At 33.9% G+C, this 27,045-nt stretch overlaps 1 protein-coding gene across 1 annotated transcript in view; it reads left to right on the top strand.

Annotated features, from left to right (window-relative positions):
• LOC129719065 (uncharacterized) overlaps nt 1-25,779 on the top strand; it is a 305,280-nt gene extending 279,501 nt beyond the window's left edge. The window contains exon 6 of the mRNA XM_055670427.1: nt 24,139-25,779. Within this exon, the coding sequence (XP_055526402.1) occupies nt 24,139-24,240 (102 nt within the window). The 3' untranslated portion in view covers nt 24,241-25,779. The remainder of the gene's footprint in view (nt 1-24,138) is intronic.
• The last annotated feature ends 1,266 nt before the right edge of the window (nt 25,780-27,045 follow it).

The raw sequence follows: 27,045 nt of genomic DNA, 5'->3' as shown, positions 1-27,045 counted from the left end.
GCAGGCGGATTTGCCCGGTACTTTTGCCGCTGCAATATCCTTGGTGGATCAACTGAAAAACCTGTGCAATTCCACACAACATAGCGCAAGCATTTCAATCAATTATTTTTGATCTGGCTGATACCTTACACAGATGTTTCTATGGACTAAAGATGTCGTTTTGTGCTGTTAGAGTTATTGAAAACAAAATTCTTCACCAATGCACAATGGTCAATAATAATAATATAGCCGTTTTTTATGGTCACCCTATTTCGGAGCTGATCCCCTTAACAACCCAACGAAACAATACGGGTTTGATTATTTTCAACATAGATGCATCCCTGCGATTTTGAGCATAATTGAAGCACTTTGCGTGACCAACTTCGAAATAGGGTGACCATAAAAAATGACTGTGTTCGATGTATTTAATTTAAAAAAAAATCAACTTTTGAACCAGTTGATCGATTTTTCTGGGTCAAATTAAAGGTAATTACGTCTAGTTATAGGAAAAAATACCAAAACATAAATCTGGGTGCTTTTATATGCATAATGTATAAAATTATTGAAATTTTCGTCTTGTTTTTAAATTGAATTTACTCAAATTTAAAAAATAAAATATCTCTTAAAGTTCTTCCATTTATAGAGTCAAGCATGCCCTTCAAAATGAGACAAAGAGATGTTTTTTATGTTTGCCCCAAAATGAATGACATACAAATGAAAAACGCACGTTTTTTGATGAAAAACATCAATAACTTTGAGTAGAATAGAGATATTGGCGATATCAGAATTGCAAATTGCTTCCTTTAAAAAGCTTTAAAAGTCGTTCAAAGGCAGTTTAAAGGTGAAACTTGAAATAAAGAAGTTAGAGCGTAAAGTGTGTTTTTTCAATATAAATCAGTTGTTTTCAAAGATAGAAAAAAACTTTTTTTACAAAGTTACTTAAAATTATTGGAGCTATAACATTGTAGAACAAATTTTTCTTCTATCTTCAAAGATAAAAAAGTTAGATAGTTGATTGCTTCGAAAATTTTGGTCACCCCAATTTTTGATAATTTTTCAATAAGCGCATTATCATATGTAACAACTTTGTAGAAGAAAGTTTTTCTCTAAAACATTGCTATAGAGCTCTAGACCCAAATTTCCTCCTAAATTTGGTTTCTGGACCATTGTGCAATGTCAACATTCAGGGGGGGCAACGCCCCCCCCCCTGTCCCCCTCTGGCTACGCCTATGCGTTCAGGTGTTCAATTTGCATTGGTCCTTATGAAAAATTCGTTTTTATTAGGATTTTTATAAATAGTTTTTTCTAGAGAATATTTTTTTTCAATTTGTTTTTTGTTGTAAACACTGATTCATACAGGAATATTTACTCAAATTCATATTTGTGCAGTATTTATAGTAACTTATTTATTTTTAGAAACATTCGTAAATAGATGGGATTAATATTTCGTATGGTAACCTTTGCTCATCTTCACAGTTGCCAGGCATTTTGGAACACTTTCCACCAGGTTTTTAGTGTATTCAGCTGGAATTTCACTCCTGTAAATGGTTTTTGACATCGTTCTCATTAGAAATCTGATGGATTTTAATTATTTTCTTTAGATATTTTCATAGATTTTCAATAGAATTGATGTCATTTGAATCCTTCGCTCAAACCCATTTTATTCGCACTTTGCTTTTAATTTTTTTTTTTTTTTCAGAACGTTCAAATATGCAATTTAATCCATTATACCATCGATGAAAACCAAATCGCCAACACCAACGGTTGCTTTCAAATTGTTTATGTTTGGTTTATCGTTTGGCTTTCTCCATACAAAACGACGACAAACCGAACTTCCATTTTTCTGACCGCAGAATGTTTTTTTTTTCTCGGTACTCGGGTGTTAAGATTATTCCGACTCAGTACATACATTACGGACCGTTTCTGGATACATTTTTTTATTATTGCGGGATATCAACTGTTGTTTTTGGATTTTCTCGTATTTTTTTTATCACTAATCGTTCGTCCTACGGGTCCAACTATTTTTTTACTCAAGTTTCTTGGTGCGTCGATGAACCGACGTAATATACTTAACCGTTGATCTGGATCTTTTAAATAAGTTGGCTATTTCCTGAAGTGATTTGCCTTCTTTGTAGTGTGTCACAACAAGCTCTCTCTCCATAATTGCAGTATTTTTACCTTTTTTCGCCATTGTATGGATTTTGACCTATAATCATCGAGTGTTGCATTTAAAAAACTATGTTTTTCTATTCTCATGGAAGTTACCTATTATACTTACGCGAAAACTGGTGTTAAATGATGAATTCTGTAAATAGAACTAGTTGCCGTAAAGTGTTTTTTTATTTTCACGAATTTGGCAAACACAAACAATGTCACTGGCAATGACATATTGTGTTCACATTAAAAATTCACACGGCCTACTTAACATATGACAAAGGATACTTAATTGTGTTACATTGGAACTTTTTGGCGATTTACGAATACGAATTTGTGGCACAAGTATCAGGAAACTTTGTTCTGCGATCATCTTCAATCTATTCCGCCAAACTATTGCATTTTATGCACAATAAAAACCAACAAATGAACATTTTTTTCGACCCTCAATGCTAATTGGTTTTACGATTAAAATGATAATTTTATCGGATGATTATCCGGGGACTTTGGCGAGTGCAAGATTAAATTACTTGCAGAAAAGAAAAAAACGCAATCTTAAAAAAAATTGCATGACAAACGAAACATTTGTTCGTCTACCTTCGTGTAAACGCTCACAAACCGAAGTGTTCAGCACGAGCACCAAACAGCTTCTAAGTTTGCTCTCAATCGCTTCTCTCGCACCCCCAGCCAACAACAACGTGCGACTTTCGATCGCCGTTACACCGTTATATTCACTCCCATTTTTCCGCTAGATGTCTCTTCGGTCGGCTTTATGGTTGCTACACTTGCTTTGCTCGTGAAAACTGTCCGGACCGAAACATAACGCACATCCGCGCTGGTTCCGACGGGGGGAAATTCAAAACGATGAAAGTCCCATTACGCGTTCGCAAACTGACCGACTGGCCGTAATCGGCCAGCCCTCAAAAAAGGCTCCGGCATGGTTGCTATTATTATTATTGTTATTATTATGTTGTTAACCATTGGTGCTCACCCTCACGTGTTGCTCCGAGCGGAATGTTTGGCGTTTTTTTTTGTTATTGTTGTTTTGGAACACTTTCCTCCTTCACCTTCTCTAATGTTGCCGGGTTCTTCAACGATGATGATGATGATGATAACACATCTTTATTGCCGGCTTTTGTGCAGTTCACGTACCGCTTCGTACCTGAACCGATCAGAAACAAAACAAAAGCCAGCACAGCCGATCGGGACGACCACCGCCGGAATCCAGTTTTGTGGAATGGGAAGTTAAAAGGAAAGGCCAACGTTGAAAAGAATTTCCCGCTGATAACACGTTAGCCATCAGGTCGTACCCATCTTTATTGCACCGCCGCTCTGGACGGCGACACTAAGAGGCTGCACAGTGGAGACGGATCGGTTCCGTGGACGCAGGACGCATCGACCAAGAAGGGTTGTAAAAATGTTGGCCACATTTGATCTATGGCTGCCATCTGCGACGGTGCTGCTACGCCGGCCAACAATAGACAAACGGCTGACCCACAGCTGACGGGCAGATGGTGGTGGCCAGGTTCCGGGTCTTCGCTGTTTCCATGAGTTGGCGAAGTTTGCATTAAATCACAAGCGTGCGCGCGATAACTGTAACTCGGACGTGGGTCAGTCAGTCCCATTGAATTGTGACCGGTTCCGCTCGGGACCCCACAGAACCCCACTCCGTTTTGACCTGGTTCTGGCCTGGCGCACACCGGAACAGAAATTCGCAATCCCGTGGTTGGTCGAACAAGCAACATTTTCATCGTGCTAAATCGACAAAATAAACAGCTTTTCTGGTCCGGAGCCAGAACGTTTGGCGATCGCCGTCAGTCCGAAGACGAAACACATTTGGATCGCGCGGGAAAATTAAACCGCCGCGGGAATGCTGTGCGTATGTTTTGCTCAACCTTGATACCCAACCAGTAGTCCCCCGCGCGAGTCGTGATTTGTTTTCGATCATTTGGCTCCGATTAAATCGCACGTTGGCCAAGACTAATTGAGTGCGGTTGCGTCATTCCCCGATTTGGAGGATGGTTATGTAGCCGGGTGCATTCAAACTTTTTGTTGCCAAAATGTCAGTGCGTCATTAAAATGTCGGCGGGGTTTCTACTACTTAAGCCAGGAAGCATAAATCATAGTTTGATTTTGTAGGTGAATATCGTTTGGAGGTAAAATTACTCTGATCTCTAGAAGAAAACAAGGGCCCATTTTTGTCCGGTTGCTGCGCAACCTGAAATCAATTGAACTTCGTTTGAGAAGACCTTCTAACGGGTTACATCCTGACAGCAGAGAATGATCTTTGCATCTTACCCGCAGCCACACGGAGATCGCGTGTTCCGTCTTTCTGTCGCTGTAAAAGCTCTTGTTTCTCGCACGTCATCGTGGCGGCGGTGGCGGCTCTTGTGGTGGCCTCAGCAGTGTGGAAGCTGTTTTCACTGGAAGAAAACGGCTGAACGCCACTCCACACTAGCTGGGAACTGCTTCGGTCCCGGCATCGAGAGACGCAGAGGAGAAGAATGCATATTAGGAACGGTTTGGCGCTTCCAAATATGGCAAATAAAAGCCCCCCATCATTTATAAAAGCCCAGCTGCTGTCGGAGGAGTGAGAGGTGGGGGGGGGGGGGGAAGGCACCTCTATTGGAATAGTTTAATCGAATAAAGAAGTTTCTGCTCGCGCCGCGTTTTGCCTGAAATACCCGGCTGTCGAGCGTTTTGAGGTTAGGTAATGAACAGAAAACTAAGGCAACGTGGATTGGAAAGTTCAAGTTTTGATTTGAAGTTGGTCACCAAGCAGGTTACTTACCGCTTCTTACTAATTGATGATGGGAGGGGCCCCACGTAATCATCAACCGGACTTTCAAATTAGGACAAATTTGAGTGACTTCCTCTGCTAACGGGGATCTATCAATTGTCGCACGCAATTCCACGTAACGAGAGTCAGATTTGCATACCAGAGCATGACTGTGCGAAACCAAAACACGCAAAGGCATAACATCGGCTTTGCCGCCACGATTTCTCGGCTGTCCTCGGCACAAGGAGGGGAAAGCCACGGAATGGAACGGAGATGATTGTAAGATTTATGAGGAGACTATTCTTTAGCGTACAGCAGATCGGAACTTTTTCTCACAAACTCAAACGGCTACACCGTAGCCTACACGGGGTCATCAGAGTGAAGCAATTTCGCAGATTTGATAATCGGTTTTTATTCAACAAGCGGGAAGGCAATTTTCTCCAGCTACAGCTTGAAGTCTGCCTGCTCGAAAGGTGAGCAATCCACAGGACGGACGGAGAGGTAAAGGTAAGATTTCAAATTCAGCTAATAAATTTTAATTGTAGGTGAATTTCAAAGCAAAAAAAAGGCTCTGAAGATTTTTGTCAGTTTCTGGTTGGGTAACAAACGAATTAACACTCCGTTAAAAACGGATGAAAGACAGAGTTGGAAAGTTTCCGTATGACTAGAATATGCGGCTCCTATCTCAATGCTTTATCCAGTTGAGTGCTTGATGACCTGCATTAATCAAACTAAAAAAATCTGTAAATATAACCATGGTCAGATTTAAAGCACTTATATCTTATCCATTTCTTATCAGATTCACTAGTTTTAGGAATCAGTTAATGATAAATTCTTCCAAACTTGGATTCTTAAGAGAAAAAATATACGTAGTTAAATATTTCTCAGCTATAGTCTCACTTTTGAGCATTTATTCCTTTTCAGTTTCGCATTGTAACTCACAACCTTTGGTGCTATAGAAAACCAATCTAAGAATGAGTCTGTAGAACCTTGAATATAATGCAACAATTTTGGTCAAAATTATGGATGGAGAATTGTCAGGAAAACGTGTTACTTGAAGGATGAGTTCTAGAGTATTTCTTAAATTTCAACTTTTTAAAATAGTGATACTCTGATAATGTTGAATGGTGCCCGTGATCATTTTCGATTATAAAGTTGATAGTGATCCACTTTCTGAATGCATCCGTTTCCAAGATATTTCAAATTTAGGTTAAAAAAAATGAACTATTTACGAATACGTTGAAATGACCATTATCAGACAGTCGTGAACTCTTGTCATGAACTGTGCTAAATATATGACAGTATGTTTTGTTACATGATCGGGGAAGAATACTACTTTTTTAATAACAAATTTGTTACAAAATGGACAATTTTTCGTTATTACTTTTAAAGTAACAAAGAAAAATTCTGCTTGTAGGAAAATCAAAATAGCTAATCAACTTCGGATCTTACGCAATATCCGCTAATTATCCATTGCTCACAAAACTTCGCGATTCAACGGGTTTTACGAGTTGTACCGAAAACTAAATTAATATGTAGAACTGGTGAGATGGAAGTAATGCGTAATAATCTTAGTCTATCTTACAATTACATCGCGGAGACATTTTTTTAAACTGGTCATACTGAGCACAATCATAATAGCGTGCGCGAAGTCTCCAATAAATTTCTCACTATAAAAGTAAAGTGGAATGTGCTTGAAGGAGCCCGCTTATTTTATATTATAGTCTCTATACCTTAATAAAAACATTAAAGTTAACGTGCATATGAAACATTGTATCACGAGTTTATTTACAAATGCCACAACTACATGAATTACATGAAAACGAATTGAAAAAGGTGTACAGAATGTTATACGGCTTGTTATAACATGTAGAAAGGCGTACAATAGAATAAGCACTCCAAAAAGAAAAAAAAACTTGACGAGGTTGTGTATGAGACACCACCACCATCACAAGTTTAACGCAGAATGACGATGGCCTGTCTTGAGTCAATGTACTCCATGCAATACAATACAATAAATCATTTCTGGCTGTTTTCCAGAAACCGAGAGTCACCATCTTGAACTGCAAAATGACACCTCGAGTTGATGTTGAGGGCGCTATTTTAATTTCGGAAACATCTGTAACGGGTGGTATAACACCATCTTGAAATGACGTCAGAAGGTCGCTGGGTATCATTCCGAAAAAGTCCATATTGGGAGCCATTTGATAATTTTATACTGTTTTACTGGAGGCGAAAGTTGCAACCTTGGATTTCTAAATGACGTCTAGAGTCAATTTCCGACCACTGAATATTATTATATTTGCCCTCATGCTCAGCTCTGATCGATCGAAATCTGCTTTCAAAGCAAGGCTCTACAATTTTCAATATTCAAATAGTTAGCATCATAAAATTGCAATTTTCCACATTTTGGTGGACACTCAGCTAATTTTCTATTCGATTATTGCAAGCAGGCAGGAAATCTGTTGAAAACTGTCCGAGTTATTAGCATATGAAATTGGACAAATTTCGTGCTGTCGAAAGACATAATTCTACGTCAAAAACATTGAAAAGATAGAAAGGTACTAAGTATGCATGAAAAATTGCATAATTGGCAACGGAGAATTAAAAGGCAATGGCAGATAATGCGAGAAGACTCAAAAATCATATGAATTAAGGGGTTATATACCTTTTGGATCGAGAAAAAGTGAAAAGTTTGAAATTTTTTAAGCATATAGCACCGATTTATTACATGAAAGTAGTAATTTTCTGAAAGTTCAGTTATTCAACAACATCAAAGCACGTTTGTTCATAAGAAATACAAATGATTTGGGGAGTAATGGCCGTTTCCCAGAAACGCTTTTTTTTTGGCAGAGGTTTGCGGTGTTTACGATAGCAGATCAACTAAAATAAAAAATACTCATATTATTTCATTAGTTTAGAAGTGTGCAAGGTATCTGAACGATCATTTTTAAGAATATTTTATTTTCAGTGCGAACGGGAACGTTTTCCCCGAAAAAAAACATGTTTCGAGCGTTAAAATTTGCCTGTAAATATTTTCATCGGCAAAGTTAAACTTCGTGTATCAAAAATCGTTCGTTCAACAACCGAGGAATTCAATAACGAACATTTAAAAATAGTTGAAGAGGTTGTTTATGAGACACGACCGTATGGTCAACGTAGAATTACGTCTTACGTCAATAAATTTTTTTGCAATAGGTTTGGAAATACACTCGATTGGGTTTAATCAATTTAATGGTGAGAAGCGGTATATTTTTTCGTAAATTTATTTTCGTATATTATTTTTGCTTTAAAAATGACCAAAATCCGTTGGAAACAAACTGAGTTTAAAACATTTGAAAGTGGGCAATTTTCGTGACGCTCTCGATGTTTTCGATTTTACAATTTATACCCCTATATATGTTACCGTTAGACATAATTCTACGCCAAAAACGCACTAATCGAAGTGCTTAAGTTGACTCTGTTGAAAGAAAAATGAAAAATAAAAAGAAATTGTATTAATTAATTTATAAATGCTTCATGATCGCGTGCGATATCTGCTCTTACATAATGAATCTCATTTTATTCTGGCTTAGAACTATCTTCTGAATAGCCCTGCCTTAATTTCAAGTTCCCACATTGTGTCTCAGCTTCGTAATACGGATGCACAAAAAATTATTTCATGTGGACATTCTGTCGAGCCGGTGGAAGAGCTGAATGACACCTCAGCTTAAAGGCTCGCTAATAAAAATCAAATCAAATCAAATCTGTCGAGCCGGTGTTTGATATTGCCAATGGTAGACACGAGCATGAAGACCAAAATTCGGATGTGATGTCAAACTATAACCGTCTTCTTCAGAACGTTACATTCTTGTTAATAAAGTTTTGTGAATTTTCTAAAACGGACTCTGCACCGTGAGCAGAACGTGCCGAACTTTTCTGTTTGAAATCGGATTTGTTTCGTATATACCGCCGGTTATGCACAGTATCAACGAATCGTAATAAAAATCTCACTGCTGTCCCTTTGCAGCAGCATCAAACCACAGTTGCAGTTTAACAGTAGCAATAACAATTTGCTCTTCCAAATGCCGATTACTGCAATTGCAATTTTCTTTCAATTATCGCATAAATGCTACCTGATCAGATCGCGTGCGATATTCGCTGCTCTGACATAATAAATTTTTCGAACGTTGAGGAATGATATAATTGGAAAAAAGGCGTCACTTCTTTATTTCCAGTTATATCACTCTCCAACGTTCGAAAAATTGCGCCGTGGTCAAATCGCGTACGGTATCCGCACTGACATAATAGATAAGTCACACCATTACTTTCAGTTACACCATTCTCCAACGTTCAAAAAACTTTATTTCGTATGTCGCAATACTAATGTACGAAAAATGAATCTCATTTCATTCTGGCTTAGAGCTATTTTCTGAATAGCCCCGCCTTTATTTCAAGTACCCACAGTTTGTCCCTGTTTCGTGATACGGATATACAGAAAATGATTTCTTGTGGACATTCTGTCGACCCACAAGATAACAAAATAACATTGAATCGTATCGTGTTGCGGCTACAGGATATAATACGCTACAGGAACTGATCAGGTGAAATTAGTGTTTTAGCACTTGTGTGGTTATTGAATGTTAAAGCTATTGTATTTAATTAGTCATACTAGGCACAATCATAATAGCGCGTACAAAGTCTCTAACAAGCTGCTCACTATAAGATTAAACAATTAAACAGCGCGGTATTTTTCAGTGTCTGTTGTCACAGTGCCTTTATTCCTCTCCAAAGGTTGCGGTCAGCATTCCGATTTTGAGCAGCAAGTTGCCCTTCTCAAGGCAGCTAAACAAGTTTTTGAAGATTACCCATTTATTCGGAAGGTCTCAAGCGCTAAAGTTTGGAAGTAAATGCTTTCTTATACGGTTCAGTCAGCGATATCGCTTCATTATGTGCGAATTCATAGCCGATAGTACTCTGATAACACGTAAGAAGTACGAGGATTGGTGCTATCTTGACGATTTGAGATATTGCTTAGTTTAAATAGGTTGATAGATATTCCTTTTTTTCACAACCACGCGAAGGTTCCCGAAGGTTCCCGATCACAGACATATATTACCTACTCCACCACGGCACAAAACGTGCAAATTGTCACCTACTTCAAGTAGTGCCATTTTCCTTTGAAGTGTTTATTATTTTCATACAGTAGACTCCCAACGTTTATTCAACGAAGAGTTTCCTGATTTGAGTTAGCAACAGTAGATTTTTTGACTTATTAATGAAACACTCAACGAAGCATTTGATAATAATGTGATAATAATGTGTGTAATTTTGCGTTAGTTATGCGGTTGTGTCTTGGATACAACCTCTTACTTTTCTAATAATATGGAAGAATGCTGAAAATAAAACTGTGAAAAATTTGATCCTAAATATGAATAAAATATAGCTAACATAAAAAATTTGATGAGATAATGCTTAATTATGTATTACTAATTTTACTTAATGGGTTTGCTGTAAATGTTTTTGAATTAGTGTCAGTTTAACATTAGCAGTGCCCGAGTTGAATGATGGTCCTATTTTTTAAAAATACGTTGATGCAAAAGCTAAAGAATATGTTTTCTTTACAGATTATACTCCGGAGTTGCAAAAAACACCATTTTTTGGAACTTTTTCTATTGTGCTCAAGAGGCTTGAATGAATACGCTAGAATAATACAAGATATTCAAGTCAGCGAGGAAATAGACTTGGAATGCAGGATATATTCATACTTGAAGAAGGGAAGAAAACCTTTAAATAACAAAAACAGCAAAAAAAAATTTTAAAACCTGCAGACTACTATGGATAAACGTTTCAATGTTTCTTGGCATCAGTACCCAGGAGAGTTCGTAAAAGTTAGTAACTATTACACAGCCAAACGAAAAAAAAATGTAACCTTGTGAGATTTTCGTTTTTTAACAACGAATGGTCGATGAATTTCGTTTTAAATGACATTGAAGAGTTACTTAAATGTAAATACAGGCTGCGTTTACTCAAAAATTGCTCTGCCTGAACTAACGATACTTTCAACATTACAGAAAGCATATTCAACCGCTATCGCAACGGTAAATGCAAAAAGCAGTGCAATTATTATCAGTGGGATAGTATTAGCTGTGGTATTCATGTTCTGAATAACATTAAACTGAATGATCAAATGCTTTGTAATTATGTAATTTTGATCCACAGATAGCACGACAACATTTCCTGAAGTTTACTTGTATGGCTCACAAAATGCTGAAAATATGTGATGCAAAAGCTCAACTACAAATTCAAAGCTGCAAGTAAACGTGAACAGAAAAATAATCAGTGGTTTCTGAAATCGATTGACTACTGGTTGAAAATCGTAGAAGCTGCTCGCAATAAACGCCAATTCGACGGCGGGGGGTTTTAACACGCAGCGCCGGTGATTTACCAGCTTCCATAATGTATTTTTAGTACTCCCTTACCTCTGGAAAACCTCTGACGTTTGCCCCAAAACCAGACTACCTTTCGGTTCATGTTTAGCATAGGTTAATTTCGTTCGCTATTTCAAAAGGGAGTAACATCTGCCGTTTTTATGTAAACATTTACGTCCAGTTTTTTCGCGCTTGCTTTTGCTGCTGGTGTCAGAAACTACTAACCAGCTGAGAAATATTTTCGGGTTATTATCGAGCGTCTTTTTTTTCTTTCCAACGCTTCAATTTAGAACTGTCCGATGTTACAACATGGCGTGCTGACTGGCATGTGATGATGTGGGTTAGCTGTTACGTAAAACAAGAAATAATATTTGTTCAGATGCCCGAATTCTCGAACGCGAATCGAACAATCGTAACAGAGTTTCTCAGCTATTTCTCGCTAATACTTAATATGCTCTACATATCCAATAAACGCGTACTCGGCGATCACGAGTAGTCAACTTTCTCCGAGTTGCGTTTTTTCTTCTTTTTACCGTTCATTTTTTTTTCGCCTCTCCTGCCAACGTACAACGAAACGGAACACTTGAATAGGTTCATAAATTATACCTTTCCGCGCGGGAGAAATAAGCGTCCTCGACCGGAGACCTTCCGCAAGCGGAACTTCAATGTCGCATACCAAACTTCCAGAAGCCGTGTCTTGTGCTCACACTTTCTTCCTGCCTCTGCTTGTACGGCCGTGTTTTCCTCCAGCTGGCAAGAGGTCCAATTGGTACCGCACTTTAACAACGCTGCACACACTACACTGTGCTGTGTGAGAAATCGAGAAACGGCAGCAACAACGAAATCGTGATCTGGCATAAAATTAATCGAGAGACTTCTTACGTTGATATATTTTGTTCAGCCAGTTTCGACATGTTAATGACATTGAACTCGAATCGACGAAGGTACCTTCGTCGTCGTTTTGTTGAATTTCCTGGACTTCGAATATCTTTCCCATGAAGAGTAGACCCGGTAGCAGCTGTTCCATTCCAGCAGCCCGTTTTTTTTCTGTTACAAGTTAATCTAGAATTTCCTGCTCCGAACTATCAGCTGATAAACGCCGGCGATGGTTTTTGTGAGTGAAATATTGTTCACCGTAGAATTAATTTTTCTCAGCTTCCACTGAACCTCCCTTCACAACCCGTTCGGTGGATCGCTGTCGCTAGTGCCGGAAAGACAAATGTGAGAACTCACTTAACCGGGCCGTCGAAAGGCAGAATGTCAAACCATTAATCGGTTAGTGTGGGAAGTGTCGAAAGCGGGGAAAAATTCTTGTTGTAAACGCCACTCATCTTGGGCTGATCGTTGATAACTAATTGCTCGGGGACGACGACGGTTAGGGGAAACTGTATCCGGGATCGAGTTTTATCGTGCTTTTTCAATTATACGACCCCAGTTCTGGTGTGGTCTTTTCGCTTTTTCATCATTATGTTGATGGGTTTCTTAATTTCGAACCGTTTCATCGTCGTTATGACAACCGTGGTTTGTTTTGGTACCATTAAACTTTTAAGAGTTTTATTGGTACTTTTTAAGAGTGCTCAAATATTTGTTTCGAATTGAAAAAAAAATGTTTTGAGTCGAAAAAAAAACTCTGGAGTTTAGAAGACAAAATGAAAATTAGGAAACTAATTAGTCTAAAATTACGATCAGAAATAGCAACATACTAATGAAAAAAAAATAATAGTATGTACCTTGTTTTGAATACAAATTTTTGGCCTATCAGAGCTGAAAACAAGGCCAAATACCAATCTAATAGGTATTTTGTGAACCAGGATGATATCCAGAGCCTGTAACTCGATCCTAGACACTATTTTGAAACTGAGCTACAATGGCAGAATTCCACCCAACAAAGAATAATGCGCAAAAATCGCAAATCAACTCAAGACGCCATTTCAAACTGTCAAAAGAAAAATGTCAAAAATAGCAGAATAGAGGTATTTCCTCAGCCAAGATGATGCCCAGAGGTAGTAAGCCAACTCCAAACGTCGTTTTCAATTTCCTAGACGGTGATTTTCGGATTCCGGAGAACAGCCAAAATTGATCAAATAGCAACAATGTTGGTATTTCAGTAATTGAAATCATAAACAGAGGCCGAAAATTCCGTGTTGTGACTTCCGGTTTCTGGAAAACAGTGAAAAGTGTTGAAATAGAATTATTCCGGATTTTTACCGCTTTACCCCAATCGAGTGTATTCCTCAATCTGTTAAAAAAATTCACTAGTATATGACAAGCTGTTGTAATTTTTCGTTAAACTTGCGCTCGTGTCTCATACACAACCTCTTCAACTTTTTTACTTAACTTTCTGAGACATTTAGGGGATGCTCTGGGTTTTGAAACCGCTTTGAAGCATGTTTGAAACATTATTGAGACATATTCGAAACATTTTCGGAACCTTTTTGAAACTTATTTCTAGCAATTCCAAGCCATATTTTCTAAACATTTCTGGAACATGTTCGAAACATTCTGGAGACTTTTGTGTCTTTCGTTTTGAGATATTTTCGAAGCATTTTTGAAATAGTTTGAAAAAACATTTTAAAAACATTTTTGAAACTTATTAAAACAATTCATAGACATAATATGGAACACGGTTGGAAAATATTCCTATCAATAAAATACCATTTCCTAGTCATTTTCTTTGATATTTTTGAAACTTATTTTTCGAAATAATTTTGTGACGTATTTCAGACCTCTTCAGAAAAGTTTCATGATGACAGTTTGAAAATTGAGTTGAAACAATTCAAAAACATTTTTGTGACTTTGTTCAAATGTTTCTGGGACATTGAAGAGACACCCTTTTAACATATAATATAACTTTAATATTCATTCGAGACATATTTTTCGAGATGTTTTTCCGATATTCTTGAAAAACATTTTGGACTCCTACAAAATGTTTTTAAACCCTTAATAGGCAGGTCTTAAGTGACAGTTTTAAGTAATTTTTGAGAAGTTTTTGAAACATGCAGTCAATACTGAAAAAAAAAATCGGAAACGTTTATGAGACTTTTTTGAAACATTCAGACATAAAAGAACAATTTTCCAAAACATATTTACAACATTTTTGTGACGGTTTTGTTCTGAGTGTTTTTTTTAGATATATTAGAAAACTTTATGGGATGTGCAAGTAACATTTTCAAAACCATTTTAGGACAAGTAACATTTAGAAGACAGTTTTAAAGCATTTCGAAAATATTTTTGAAACATTGTTAACCTTTCTAAGACATATGAAAATTATATTTGAGGTATTTTCTAGTGTTTTTTTAACTTTTTGTTGACAATTTTGACACATTTTAAGATACTTTTGAAACCTTGTATAAACAATTCCGAGTACCGTTCTGAAACCTTTTTGATACATTATTAAAACAGATTTGAAACAATTTAGGAACGTATTTTTAACAACTTCAATCAAGCTTTTAAGCTTTTGAGACAACTTTAGAATACTGTCAAGATAGTCTTTTAGATCTTTTCAAGTTTTCGAGTTCTATAGACGAAATTTGGAACAATTTCGAGAACAGTTTTGAGACCTTTTTGAAACATTTTTGATGCGATATAAAACAGATCTGAAACATTTTTGAAAAGTATTCAAAAAAAAGTTTTAGGTCATTTTTTATTTACTTGAGACAGTTTAAGGACATTGTCGAGACAATTGTTTAGATCTTTTTGAGTACTTATAGAGATTTTTCTGAGACACTTATGAGGCACCTTCGACATATTTTCAAAAAATTGTTCAGATAGTTCGAGAACTTTTATACAAAATTTTTGAGACTTTATAATGCTCTATAGACATAATTTGGAACGAATTCGAACACGGTTATGAGACCTTCTAGAAACATTTTTGTTCCATCAATTGGAAGCATTTTTGTAGCATTTTTGAGAATTATCCACCACAATTTTGGGTGATTTTCTCAACGTTTGAGACTATTTCAGCTCTAATTAAGATTCTTCTGAGACATTTTTGAAACAATTTTGAACTACTCCTGAAACGGTTCTGAAACATAATTGAAAAATTCTTGAGATATTCTTGAAATATTCAGATAGTTTGAAAACATGCAAACAAATTTTTTGAGATTTTTTAAAACAATCTTTAGACAGATTTGAAACAAAAATGTTGTGAAATTCTAGATATTTTTAAAATCTTTCTGAGACACTTAAAAACAGTTTTCCAACACATGCGAAACGTTTTCAAAACCTTTATAAGGTATTTCTGAATATTTTAGACCCGGTTTTATGTCATGTTTTGAAGTTTTTGAAATATTGTTGAGCCTATACTGAAAATGTTTCGGAAACATTTTAGAGATTTAAAAAAAAAACTTTTAGACATGTTTGAACAATGTTCCGATACATATTTCCAACATTTTGCTTCTTCTATGGTAGTTTTAAAATATTTCTGTAGCCGTTTCTAGATATTCTTGAGACATATTTGAAACCTTTCTGAGAAATCCAAGTAATCCTCTTGAAACTATTTACGACCTTCTTGAAACAAAATCGATACATTATTAAAACAGATTTGAAACCTTTTTGGAACATATTCAGAACAATTTTAGGCCCTTTTTTATTATTGAAAGCATTTTTTTTGTTGGGTTTTAGCTACCGCGACCAAAAATTAGATCTATTGTAGCCTTCCCCAGCTTTTTATTACCTGATCAGAAAGAAAAGTTACTATGGGAAGTAACTGTCAGCCCCTGATTTAGGTATGATCCCAATTAGGTATTATGTGCCGTATAAACTGCACTACCTTATTAGGACAAGACAGTCAAATTTCAAAGGGCTGTAACAGTCCCTTTTCGAAAAACATTGCTCTTTTGTTGTAAAATGCTGGACAAAAATATAATAAATGTGCTGAAGACTCGATTTCTTCATTACAAAAACGACAAACATCGTTGTCAGCCTTTCCTATTATTTTCAGATGATATTTGGCTGAAGCATATTTAGGACATTGTAATGACATTTTTTCAGATCATTTGGAGCCCTAATCGAGATGTTTTTTGGAGCCCTAATTGAAATGTTTTGTGTAAGTTTTTTGAAACAAAATTAAAACATTCCTGAAACATTTATGAAACATGTTTGAAACATTTACTTGTGAGGCTTTTTGTTTTAATTGCTATTGGAACAGTTTGAAAATATTTCAAAAACATTTTTGATGCTTATTAAACTAGTGTAGACATAATATGGAACACATTTTGAAAATATTCTCATCATTTTATTTCCATTTCTAGGCCATTTTTTAATATCCCTTAGAAAAATTTGAGATAATTTGGAGACTTATTACAGACCTCTCCAGACCTTATTACCCTCTTGAAAAATTTCATTGTGACAGTTTTAAAATAAATTGAAACATTCTAGAGAAAGTTTCGAAAATATTTCAAAAACATTATTGTGACTCTTTTCAAAGTTTTTGGATATTAACAAGACACCTTCATGTTGCAAAAGTTCACGACGTTGGACAACGTATTCCTCTAACCAAAAAAACAAGACATCTCTTAAACATATTTCTAAACATTTTTGAAACATTTCAAAAAAGGTAGTTTTGAAATATTGATAAAACATAAGTTTCCAATGTATTCCAGACATTTTCTTCAAAATATTTTTGAAATATTTCTATTTTCAAACACCTGCACAACGTTTTTGAAACTTGATCATGGTATCCCTTGAACATTTTAGTACCATTTTCAAGTCATTTTTTAAAAGTATTTGGAATATTACTGTTCCAATACTAAAAAAACGTTCTGAAAACATTTTTGAGGCTTTTTTAAACATAGTGAAACAATTTTTTGGAACAAATTTACAACAATTTTCTCTTTATCGGATAATTTTAAAACAATAAATAAGAAAAAATAGAAAAATTAAAAAAAGTTTTGAAACATTCTTGTGATTTTTTTTCTAGATATTTTTAAGACATATTTCAAACTTTGCTGAGATATCATATAATTCAAAAAACCATTTTGAAACATTTGGTAACAATTTAGAGTAAGTTTCGAAGCATATTGAACATATATTTCATACATTGTTGTCATTACTGAGAGATTTTAAAAATGTTTTTGAAACTTTTAAGGATACTTTTGAAACCATATTGATTTCGAGAATAGGAATAGGAACCTTTTTGATTTTTTTAAATTAATTTTTGGAACGTTCTTGAAACATATTTACAACATGTTTGCAAAAATTTGGAGCCATTTTTCAAATATTTGAGACGTTTTCAAGACTTAATTAATTGGGATTTTGAGAAGAACTTTTGCAACAGTTTTGAAATACTGCTGAAACATTCTCGAGACTGGTGGGGCATCTTTGATATATTTTTGAAACGTCATTCAGACAGTTTTCAGAGACTTTTTAAACCATTCTATAGATATTATTTAGAAATAAAATCGGGAACAGTTTTGAGACTTTTTTGAAACATTATTAAAACAGATTAGAAAAAATTTTGAAACGTATCTACAACAATTTTAAGCCGTTTTTTATCATTTGAAATAATTTTAGTCTTTGAAACATAACTGAAACATTCTAAAGACACTTGTGATGCTTCCCTGAGATATTTTTGAAAAATTAGTTAGACAGTTTGACAACATTTTTTCAATACTTTTGAGCTTCTTGCTGAGCTATGGACATAATTTGAAAAAAGAAATAGTAACAGTTTTGAGACCTTTCGGAAACATTTTCGTTACATTATTTAAGCAGAAATGACACAAAAAAGTTTATAAATAGGGTAGGTGAGCCAGTTATGGCAAGTGCACCATTTACGGCTATATCGCATAAGCGCAATGGTACCAGGCCATAACTGGTTCATGCCATAACTGGTACATTTTTTAGGTATTGCCATAACTGGTACTCCTCCCCTAGTATTATAATATTATTTTTAAATATATTCGATACATAGGAAATACGTTCAAAACACCGGCAAAACGTCTTTGAAACCCTAATCAGATATGTTTTGAGCATACCAGTGGCAAGTTATTGTCATTTCTGAGACGTTTTCGAAATATTTTTTGTTCTTAAGTTATGTTCTTGAAACATTGTTGAGCCAATATTAAAAACATTTCGAAAAAAATTTGAGACATTTTTGAAACATATTTCCAACATTTTTCTTTATCTAGGCTAATTTTGAAACTTTTTTTTTCTTAAATATTCTTAAGACATATTTGAAACAATTTTGGCCTTCCTAAGACATTTAAAAAATAGTTTTAAGGTATTTTTAAAAACCTTTCTAGCCATTTTTCATACCTTATTTTGACAATTTCAAATCTATCGAAGATACTTTGAAACTTTGTTGAACAATTTCGGGAACAGTTTTGAAACCCTTTAAAAACTTTTTTGAAACATATTCACAACAATTTTGAGCCATTTTGCTAATATTCCAGACAATTGTTTAGATCCTATTGAGTCCTAATTGAAATTTTTGGAGACATTTTTGAAACACTGCTAAACTATTTCTGAAACATCCCTTACTAACACGCAGAAAATCCTGAGTAAGAATCCCCAGGATACCGATTAACACGGTGACGGAATCGTGAAAAGAATCGCAAACACGATCCGGAGGATTCCCACTCACGATTCTTATTCAAGAATTCTAGAGCCATATACAGGGCATTCCTGAGGATTCTCTTTTCAGGAATCCTTTTCAAGGACGCTAACGAATCCAAGGTGAGGAATCCTAGAGAATCTATGCGAATCGTATGTGTTCGTCTGGGATGTTTGAAATATTCTAGACACCTGTGAGGAACTTGAGATTTGAAATCGTTTTAACAGCGTTTTTAAGACATATTTAAACATTTTATAGACATTATTTGGAACAATTTCGAGAACAATTCCGAGATCTCATTAAAACATTTTGAAACTTTATTAAAACAGATTTGGAAGGTTTTCAAAACGTATTTACAACAGATTTAAGCTATTTTTTTAAGTATTTTAATGAAAATTTTAGTCCTGCCTAAGATTTTTCTGACATTTTTTAAACAATTCTGAAACACTCATAAAGCATTTCTGAAATATAATTGAAACATTCTAGAGACACTTGTGCGATTTCTTTTGAAATATTTTGGAAACTTTATTCACACAGTTGAAAACATTGTAAGAACATTTTTGAAACTTTCTATGGACATAATTTGGAACAATCTCGAGAACAGTGTTGCGACCTTTTCGAAACATGTTTGATACATCATTAAAACAGATATGAAACATTTTTGAAACACACGAAAGCGTGTTTAAGCGAAATTTATAAACGAAAATCTTGGTGCAACGTAAAAATTGTGTTTTTCGTTGGTGGTAATATAGTTTCCACTGCCTTATAAAGGGTTAATACCTTCATGGGATGATACCTATACTCAGCAAGTGGAAACCACTCAATCTAATAGTGGCAGGACACCCCGATGAGGCTTACAACGAACGGGGCCCGCCACAATAGATCAAATAACTCGCAGTGGAAAATGTAACCAACAGGAAAAATAAATAGTCCTAATTGAGATTTTCCTGAGATATTTTTGAAACAATATTGAAACTCTCCTAAAACATTTCTGGAACATTCTGGAAACAAAACACCTTTTAGGTAATTTAGAAACATCATTCAGCCAGTTTGAAAACACTTCAACCACATTTTTTGACACTGTTCAAAACATTATATAGCCAAAATTTGAAACAATTCTGGTTACAGTTTTGAGACTATTTTGATACGTTTTGGAAACCTATTTGCAACTGTTTTAGGCATTTTTTTAAACATTTGCAGACACTTTTTTCGTATTTTCAGATTCTAATTAGGATTTTCTTCGACATTTTGGAAACGACTTCGAAACACTTCTTTCAGCAATGTGCTGAAACAGGTTTGAAACATTCTAATGACACTTGTGAGGCACCCTTTAAGCATTTTTGAAACATTAATCAGACAGTTTTTAAACATTTTAATAACATTTTCGAGACTTTTCAAAGCATTGTTCAATCATAATTTGAAACAATTTCGAGTACAGTTTGACTTTTCTTTGGTATTTTTAGGTTCTAATTAAGATTTTTCTTTGACATTTCTGTTACAATTTTGGAACACTACTAAAACATTTCTGACACCGCTTGTGAAGCATTCTTGTAGTCATTTTTGTAACATCATTCAGACAGTTTTATAGGATTTTAACAACATGTTTTGAGGCCATTCAAAACATTCTATCTAGATGATTTCGAAAAATTTCCGAAACAAATTTGTTGAGCAAATACTTAATATGTTTCGAAAACATTTTTGAGATTTTTCTGAGACATCGAGATAAGTATGAACAGTTTTTAAACATAATTCAAACATTTTTCTTATTCAGGATGGTTTTGAAAAATTTCTCTGATGTTTTCTAGATGTTCTCATGACATGTTTGAAACTTTTCTGAAATATCCAAGTAAAACTTCAAGCTTGTGACAATTTTTAGACTTTTAAAAATGCTTTTAAAAGTTTACTTTGTTGAAACAATTTCGAGAGCAGTTTTGAAACATTTTTCGAAACATTTGTGATACATTTTTAAAAGACCTTTCTGAAACATTATTGAAACATTCTACAGACATTTGTGAGACACCTTTGAGACATTTTTGAAACCTTTTTAAATATTCTATGGACCTAATCTGATTCATCATTAAAACCGATTTGAAACTTTTTTCGAATGTAGTAATAAATCTCCAAAATGTTTTCAAACTGTCTGGTTAATGTTTCAAAAATCGAACATTTTTGACTCGGTATTTACACCATTTTGAAATTTTTCTGTAACTATTATGGAACACTCGTAAAACATTTTTGAAAAGGGCCATCCACATTCCAGCGTGGACAGGGGTATGTGTAATGTCCACGGTCCATTCGTGAAATGTGAAATATTGTTCAGACTGTTTGGAAACATTTTTGAGACTTACATTCTGTAGACATAATTTAGAACAATTTCTAGAACAATTTTTAGACCCTTTTGAAACAGATTTGAAACATTTTTGAACGTATGTACAACAATTTTGAGCCTTTTTTAAAATATTTGAGACATTTTTAGTCCTAACCGAGATTTTTCTGAGCCATTTTTGAAACAAGTGTTTCGAACTACTAAAACGTTTCTGAAACATTATTGAAACATTCTACAGACATTCGTGAGACACCTTTGAGATAATTTTGAAACCTTTTAAAACATTCTATAGACATAATTCGGAAAAAAATACGTGAAAAGTTTTGAAACATTTCAACATTTCTCTTTTTTCGAACAGTTTTACCACAATTTATTTACAACATTTACAACAAGTTTAAGCCATTATATCAAATATATTAAACCAGTTTAGGACATTGTCAAGACACTTTTTGAGATCTTTTTGAGTCCTAGCTTAGATTTTTGTGGGACATTTTTCTGTAACAATTATGAAACTCTCCCAAGACATTTCTGAAACATTTTTGAAACAATAATCAGACAGTTTGAAAACATTTTTGAGACTTGTTACTACATTCTATAGACATTATTTGAAACAGAACAGTTTTGAGACGAATTTGAAACATATTTGGAACATTTTTTGAACATATGTAGAACAATTTTAAGCTTCTTTTCAAATATTTTAGACAACTTCAGGACAATGTGAAGACATTTTTTTAATTCTTTTGGGATCCCAATTGAATTTTTGAGCTATTTTTCAAACGATTTTGAAACATTCTTAAAAAAATTTTTTAAAACATAATTGAAGCATTCTAGAGATACTTATGAGGCACCTTCGAGATACTTTTGAAACATTATCCAGACAGTTTAAAAAGATTTTGACAACATTCTTGAGAATTTTTCAAGCATTCTATATACATAATTTTAAGAACAGTTTTGAAATCTGTTGAAACATTTTTATTCAATATTAGAATGGCAGTGAACAGTTTTGAGTACATTTTTGAAGCTCATTAACACGAATTTTGAGCCTTTCTATTATTTTAGCTTTTTTCTGAGACATTCTTGGAACAATTTTGAAACGCTCCTGAACCATTTTTGAAACATATAGTTTAACATTCCAGAGACAAGTGTGAAGCACCCATGAGATGTTTTTGAATCATTTTTTGGGCACTTTGAAAACGTTTTAGCTACACTTTTGAGCATATTTAAAATATTCTATAAACGTAATTTGAAACGTTTTTAAGAACAGTTCTGAGACCTTTTTGAAACATTTTCAATACATTCTCAAGAGCGATTTGAAACGTATTTACAACAATTTTAATCCATTTTTAAATATTTATGATGATTCCAGGACATTTTCAAGACATTTTTCAAATGTTTTTGAGTGCTACTTGAGATTTTTCTGAGACATTTCTGAAACATAATTGTAACATTCTGGAGACACTGGTGAGGTACATTTGAGTTATTTTTTAAACTCAATTCAACCAGTTTGAAAACAGTTTCACAACATTTTCAAGCCGTTTTTAATCATTTTATAGACATGTTTTGGAACAATTCCGAAAACAGTTTTGTGACCTTTTTGAAACATTCTTGATACATTATTAAAACAGATTTGAAACATTTTTGAAACGTATTTACAACCATTTGAAGCTATCTTTTATATATTCGAGGTAATTTTAGTTCTTATTAAGATTTTTCTGAGACATTTTTTAAACAATTTTGAAACACTCCTTAAACAACTCTGCAACATATTTAAAACATTCTAAAGACCATCACGCGGTACCTGTGAGACATTTTTGAAACATATTCCAGCTAGCAAACCGTACCGTGCTTTCAAATTTATTTATAAAAATAATCTCGATGAGCGAGATACACGAAGGCCCATATTTCTTCTCATAATCGTGTACTCTTACTCAGGGAAAGCATACTTATTATGGTTTCCGTGTTGCGGACATTTTTCTTACTCTTGTTTGCTCTGATAACATGTAGAAAAGAAGAATACGTTTCCCCATTTATCAGGAACCTTATTTGAGTTCTGCAATTTGATTCGTACGGTGTCAGTTTAGCAAGAAAAAATATATAAATTGTATGAAATAAATCTCAGTTTATTTAAATGGTTTGACAAACAAAAAAATCATCAAAAACTCGAGGAAAAATCCATTTCACATTTCATTGGTTCACGATCGTACCCCTGTGAGAAGCCACCAATGCCGCCTCGCCGCTTCCTCCCAGCGAGTTGTTGATCAGCGGCTTTCGTCGTGTTTTGTGCATGCTCATGTCACATCACGCCGCGGATTAAACCATTCGCTGGAACGACGACGGAACGACGATCGAAGATGACGTGCTCGCGAGGTTAGAAGCGGCGTCGGCGGCAATAAATGGGCCCGCAACCGTTTTGACTCAACCCAAACTCAACAAGCCGAAACTAATCCCCCAGCAGCGTGACGCCGTCAGATGATCTCGATTCGCTCTTTTTTTTTTGTTTTTTGTTTTCTTGTGGCTTGTGCAGATCGTTTGCGCTTTATTTTCCACTGGCGTTCCCGTTGTGTATTTTCGATTGTCGAGCCAGTTAAGCCACCACGGTACTGGTTCAGAGGGGTCAATTCGAGTTGGCTACCGCTCCTGCTGGGTGGTTTTCACGCTTCACGCGCACCTCATAAGCAGTCTAAAGCGCGCGATTCGATGCCGATCGAAGCTGACACCGTCGAAGTCGCAGTTGTAATCGGGCTGAGGTTTTTCGACCACAACGCCTAGGGTGTGCAGGTCGAATTCATTAATCACCCCTCTTCTGTCCTCCATCCGGGTTCCTTCTATCTTCAGGGAGTGATTCATATGTCTAAATCGTAATGGTTTAGCAAATATTTATGTATCAATATTAATGCGGTTTCTAATTGGATTTTTTCCTTGTTTCTTTTTATTTCAGGTAAATATATGGAATATCCTATCTCGCTGTGGCCAATATGTAAGTCTACAACTAGTCAAGAATGGAAATTTTTTGCTGGATAAACTGCAGCCACTATCGTAAAACATTTTAAGGAGTGCGCATTAAAGTTGTTTAAGTTGATCCTCACACACACACACACACATCGTACGAGTATACTGGTTTCTTCCCTCTGAATGGAACATTAATCTTCCGTTTTGTGAACCAATCGCGACTCGGCACGCGACTCGCGTGGCTGCAATCACAACCAAGTTGCACACAGTAATTGCTGCTCGCGGTGGCATAGATTATTTCTAATGGGTATTTCGCACTCACCGGTGGAATTCTGCGCGCGTCGAAACGCACACTGGTTTGGCCTCGACCGAAACCTGGCCAAAATGGCACTATATGTTTTTAAACCAGTGTTGAGCAGTCTAATCTAGAGAACAACATTGTACCATGGGAAAGAATCTCCTTTTTCTTGGGGTTCTGAAAATTCAGGGATTTATTTCCCTGATTTTTCCGAAATGAAACACTACACAAAGCATACAGAAAGCAGAAAATAGGAAACGACAATTAAAAATGAACTGCAAAATAAATTAAAATTACAAATAGAGAGTGAATGAAATTCAAAATTAAAACGAGAATCAGAATGGGAAAGAGAAAGACGAGAATGTGAATAAAAATAATAACAAAAGTGATAATAAGAATGAACATGAGAATGAGAATAAGAATGAGAATCAAAATAAGAATGATAATATGAATGAGAATGAGAAAAAAATTAGAATGAAAATAAGAATAAAAATTGAAATGAAAACTAAAATCAAAATATAGATCAAAATCAAAATCAACATTAAAATTTGAATCGAAATGAAAATTAAAATCAAAATCAAAGTCAACACCAAAATCTAAATTAAAATCAAAATCGATATAAATATAAATATCAACATCAATATCAATATCATTATTTAAATAAAAGTCAAAATCAAAACAGAAATAAAAAATAAATAAATGAAAATTGAAAAATCAAAAATAAAAGATCGTAATCCCAAAAAATAAAACATGAAAAATAAAAAATCAAAAATTTTAAATTAAAAATTGAAAATGGAAAATCAAAAATGGAAGATGAAAGATGATGAATGACAAATGAAAAATTTAAAATAGAAAATAAAAAACTAAAATTAAAAACTTAAAAGTGAAAAGTTTAAAGTATAAAAACTAAAAGATGAAAAAGTAAAAGAATAGGAATAGGAATAGGATTGGGAACAGGATTAGAGATATGAAGAAGAAGAAAACAAGGCCAAGAGAGAAGAAGAGCATGAATAAGAAAAAGAACAAGAATGAGAATTGTAATGAAATATAAAATGAGAGTAAAAACGAGAATGGGAATAAAAACTGGAATGAGAATAAATATGAAAACGAGTATGAAATGAGAAAGAGAATGAGAATCGAAAATAAAAATGAGAATTAACATAAAATTGGAAGAGGAAAAAGAGAATGAAAAATTAAAATTGGAAAATTAGAAATGAACGATAAACAATAAACAATAAACAATAAACAATAAACAATAAACAATAAACAATAAACAATAAACAATAAACAATAAACAATAAACAATAAACAATAAACAATAAACAATAAACAATAAACAATAAACAATAAACAATAAACAATAAACAATAAACAATAAACAATAAACAATAAACAATAAACAATAAACAATAAACAATAAACAATAAACAATAAACAATAAACAATAAACAATAAACAATAAACAATAAACAATAAACAATAAACAATAAACAATAAACAATAAACAATAAACAATAAACAATAAACAATAAACAATAAACAATAAACAATGAACAATAAACAATAAACAATAAACAATAAACAATAAACAATAAACAATAAACAATAAACAATAAACAATAAACAATAAACAATAAACAATAAACAATAAACAATAAACAATAAACAATAAACAATAAACAATAAACAATTAACAATGAACAATAAACAATAAACAATAAACAATAAACAATAAACAATAAACAATAAACAATAAACAATAAACAATAAACAATAAACAATAAACAATAAACAATAAACAATGAACAATAAACAATAAACAATAAACAATAAACAATAAACAATGAACAATAAACAATAAACAATAAACAATAAACAATAAACAATAAACAATAAACAATAAACAATAAACAATAAACAATAAACAATAAACAATAAACAATAAACAATAAACAATAAACAATAAACAATAAACAATAAACAATAAACAATAAACAATAAACAATAAACAATAAACAATAAACAATAAACAATAAACAATAAACAATAAACAATAAACAATAAACAATAAACAATAAACAATAAACAATAAACAATAAACAATAAACAATAAACAATAAACAATAAACAATAAACAATAAACAATAAACGATAAACAATAAACAATAAACAATAAACAATAAACAATAAACAATAAACAATAAACAATAAACAATAAACAATAAACAATAAACAATAAACAATAAACAATAAACAATAAACAATAAACAATAAACAATAAACAATATACAATAAACAATAAACAATGAACAATGAACAATGAACAATAAATAATAAACAATAAAGAACAAACAATCAACAATAAACAATGAACAATCAACAATGAATAATGACAAATGACAAATGACAAATGTGACTGAAAAATTAAAAAGCAAAATGAAAAATTAAAAATGATAACTGAAAAATGAATGCGGGGGCCTAGTGTGGTTGGTAACGTCTCCGCCAACCACGCTCGACGCCTGGGTTCGAATCCCACCGCCGACATAGGTGGCGTGATCCACTCACAACCAACCAAACTGGTCTAGATTTAATCCTAGC

The sequence above is a fragment of the Wyeomyia smithii genome, chromosome 1 (genome assembly GCF_029784165.1).
Source record: "Wyeomyia smithii strain HCP4-BCI-WySm-NY-G18 chromosome 1, ASM2978416v1, whole genome shotgun sequence".
In the NCBI taxonomy this organism is placed as follows: Eukaryota; Metazoa; Arthropoda; class Insecta; order Diptera; family Culicidae; genus Wyeomyia; species Wyeomyia smithii.
The sequence above is the reverse complement of the archived record's forward strand: the minus strand, read 5'-3'. Positions and strand labels throughout refer to the sequence as shown.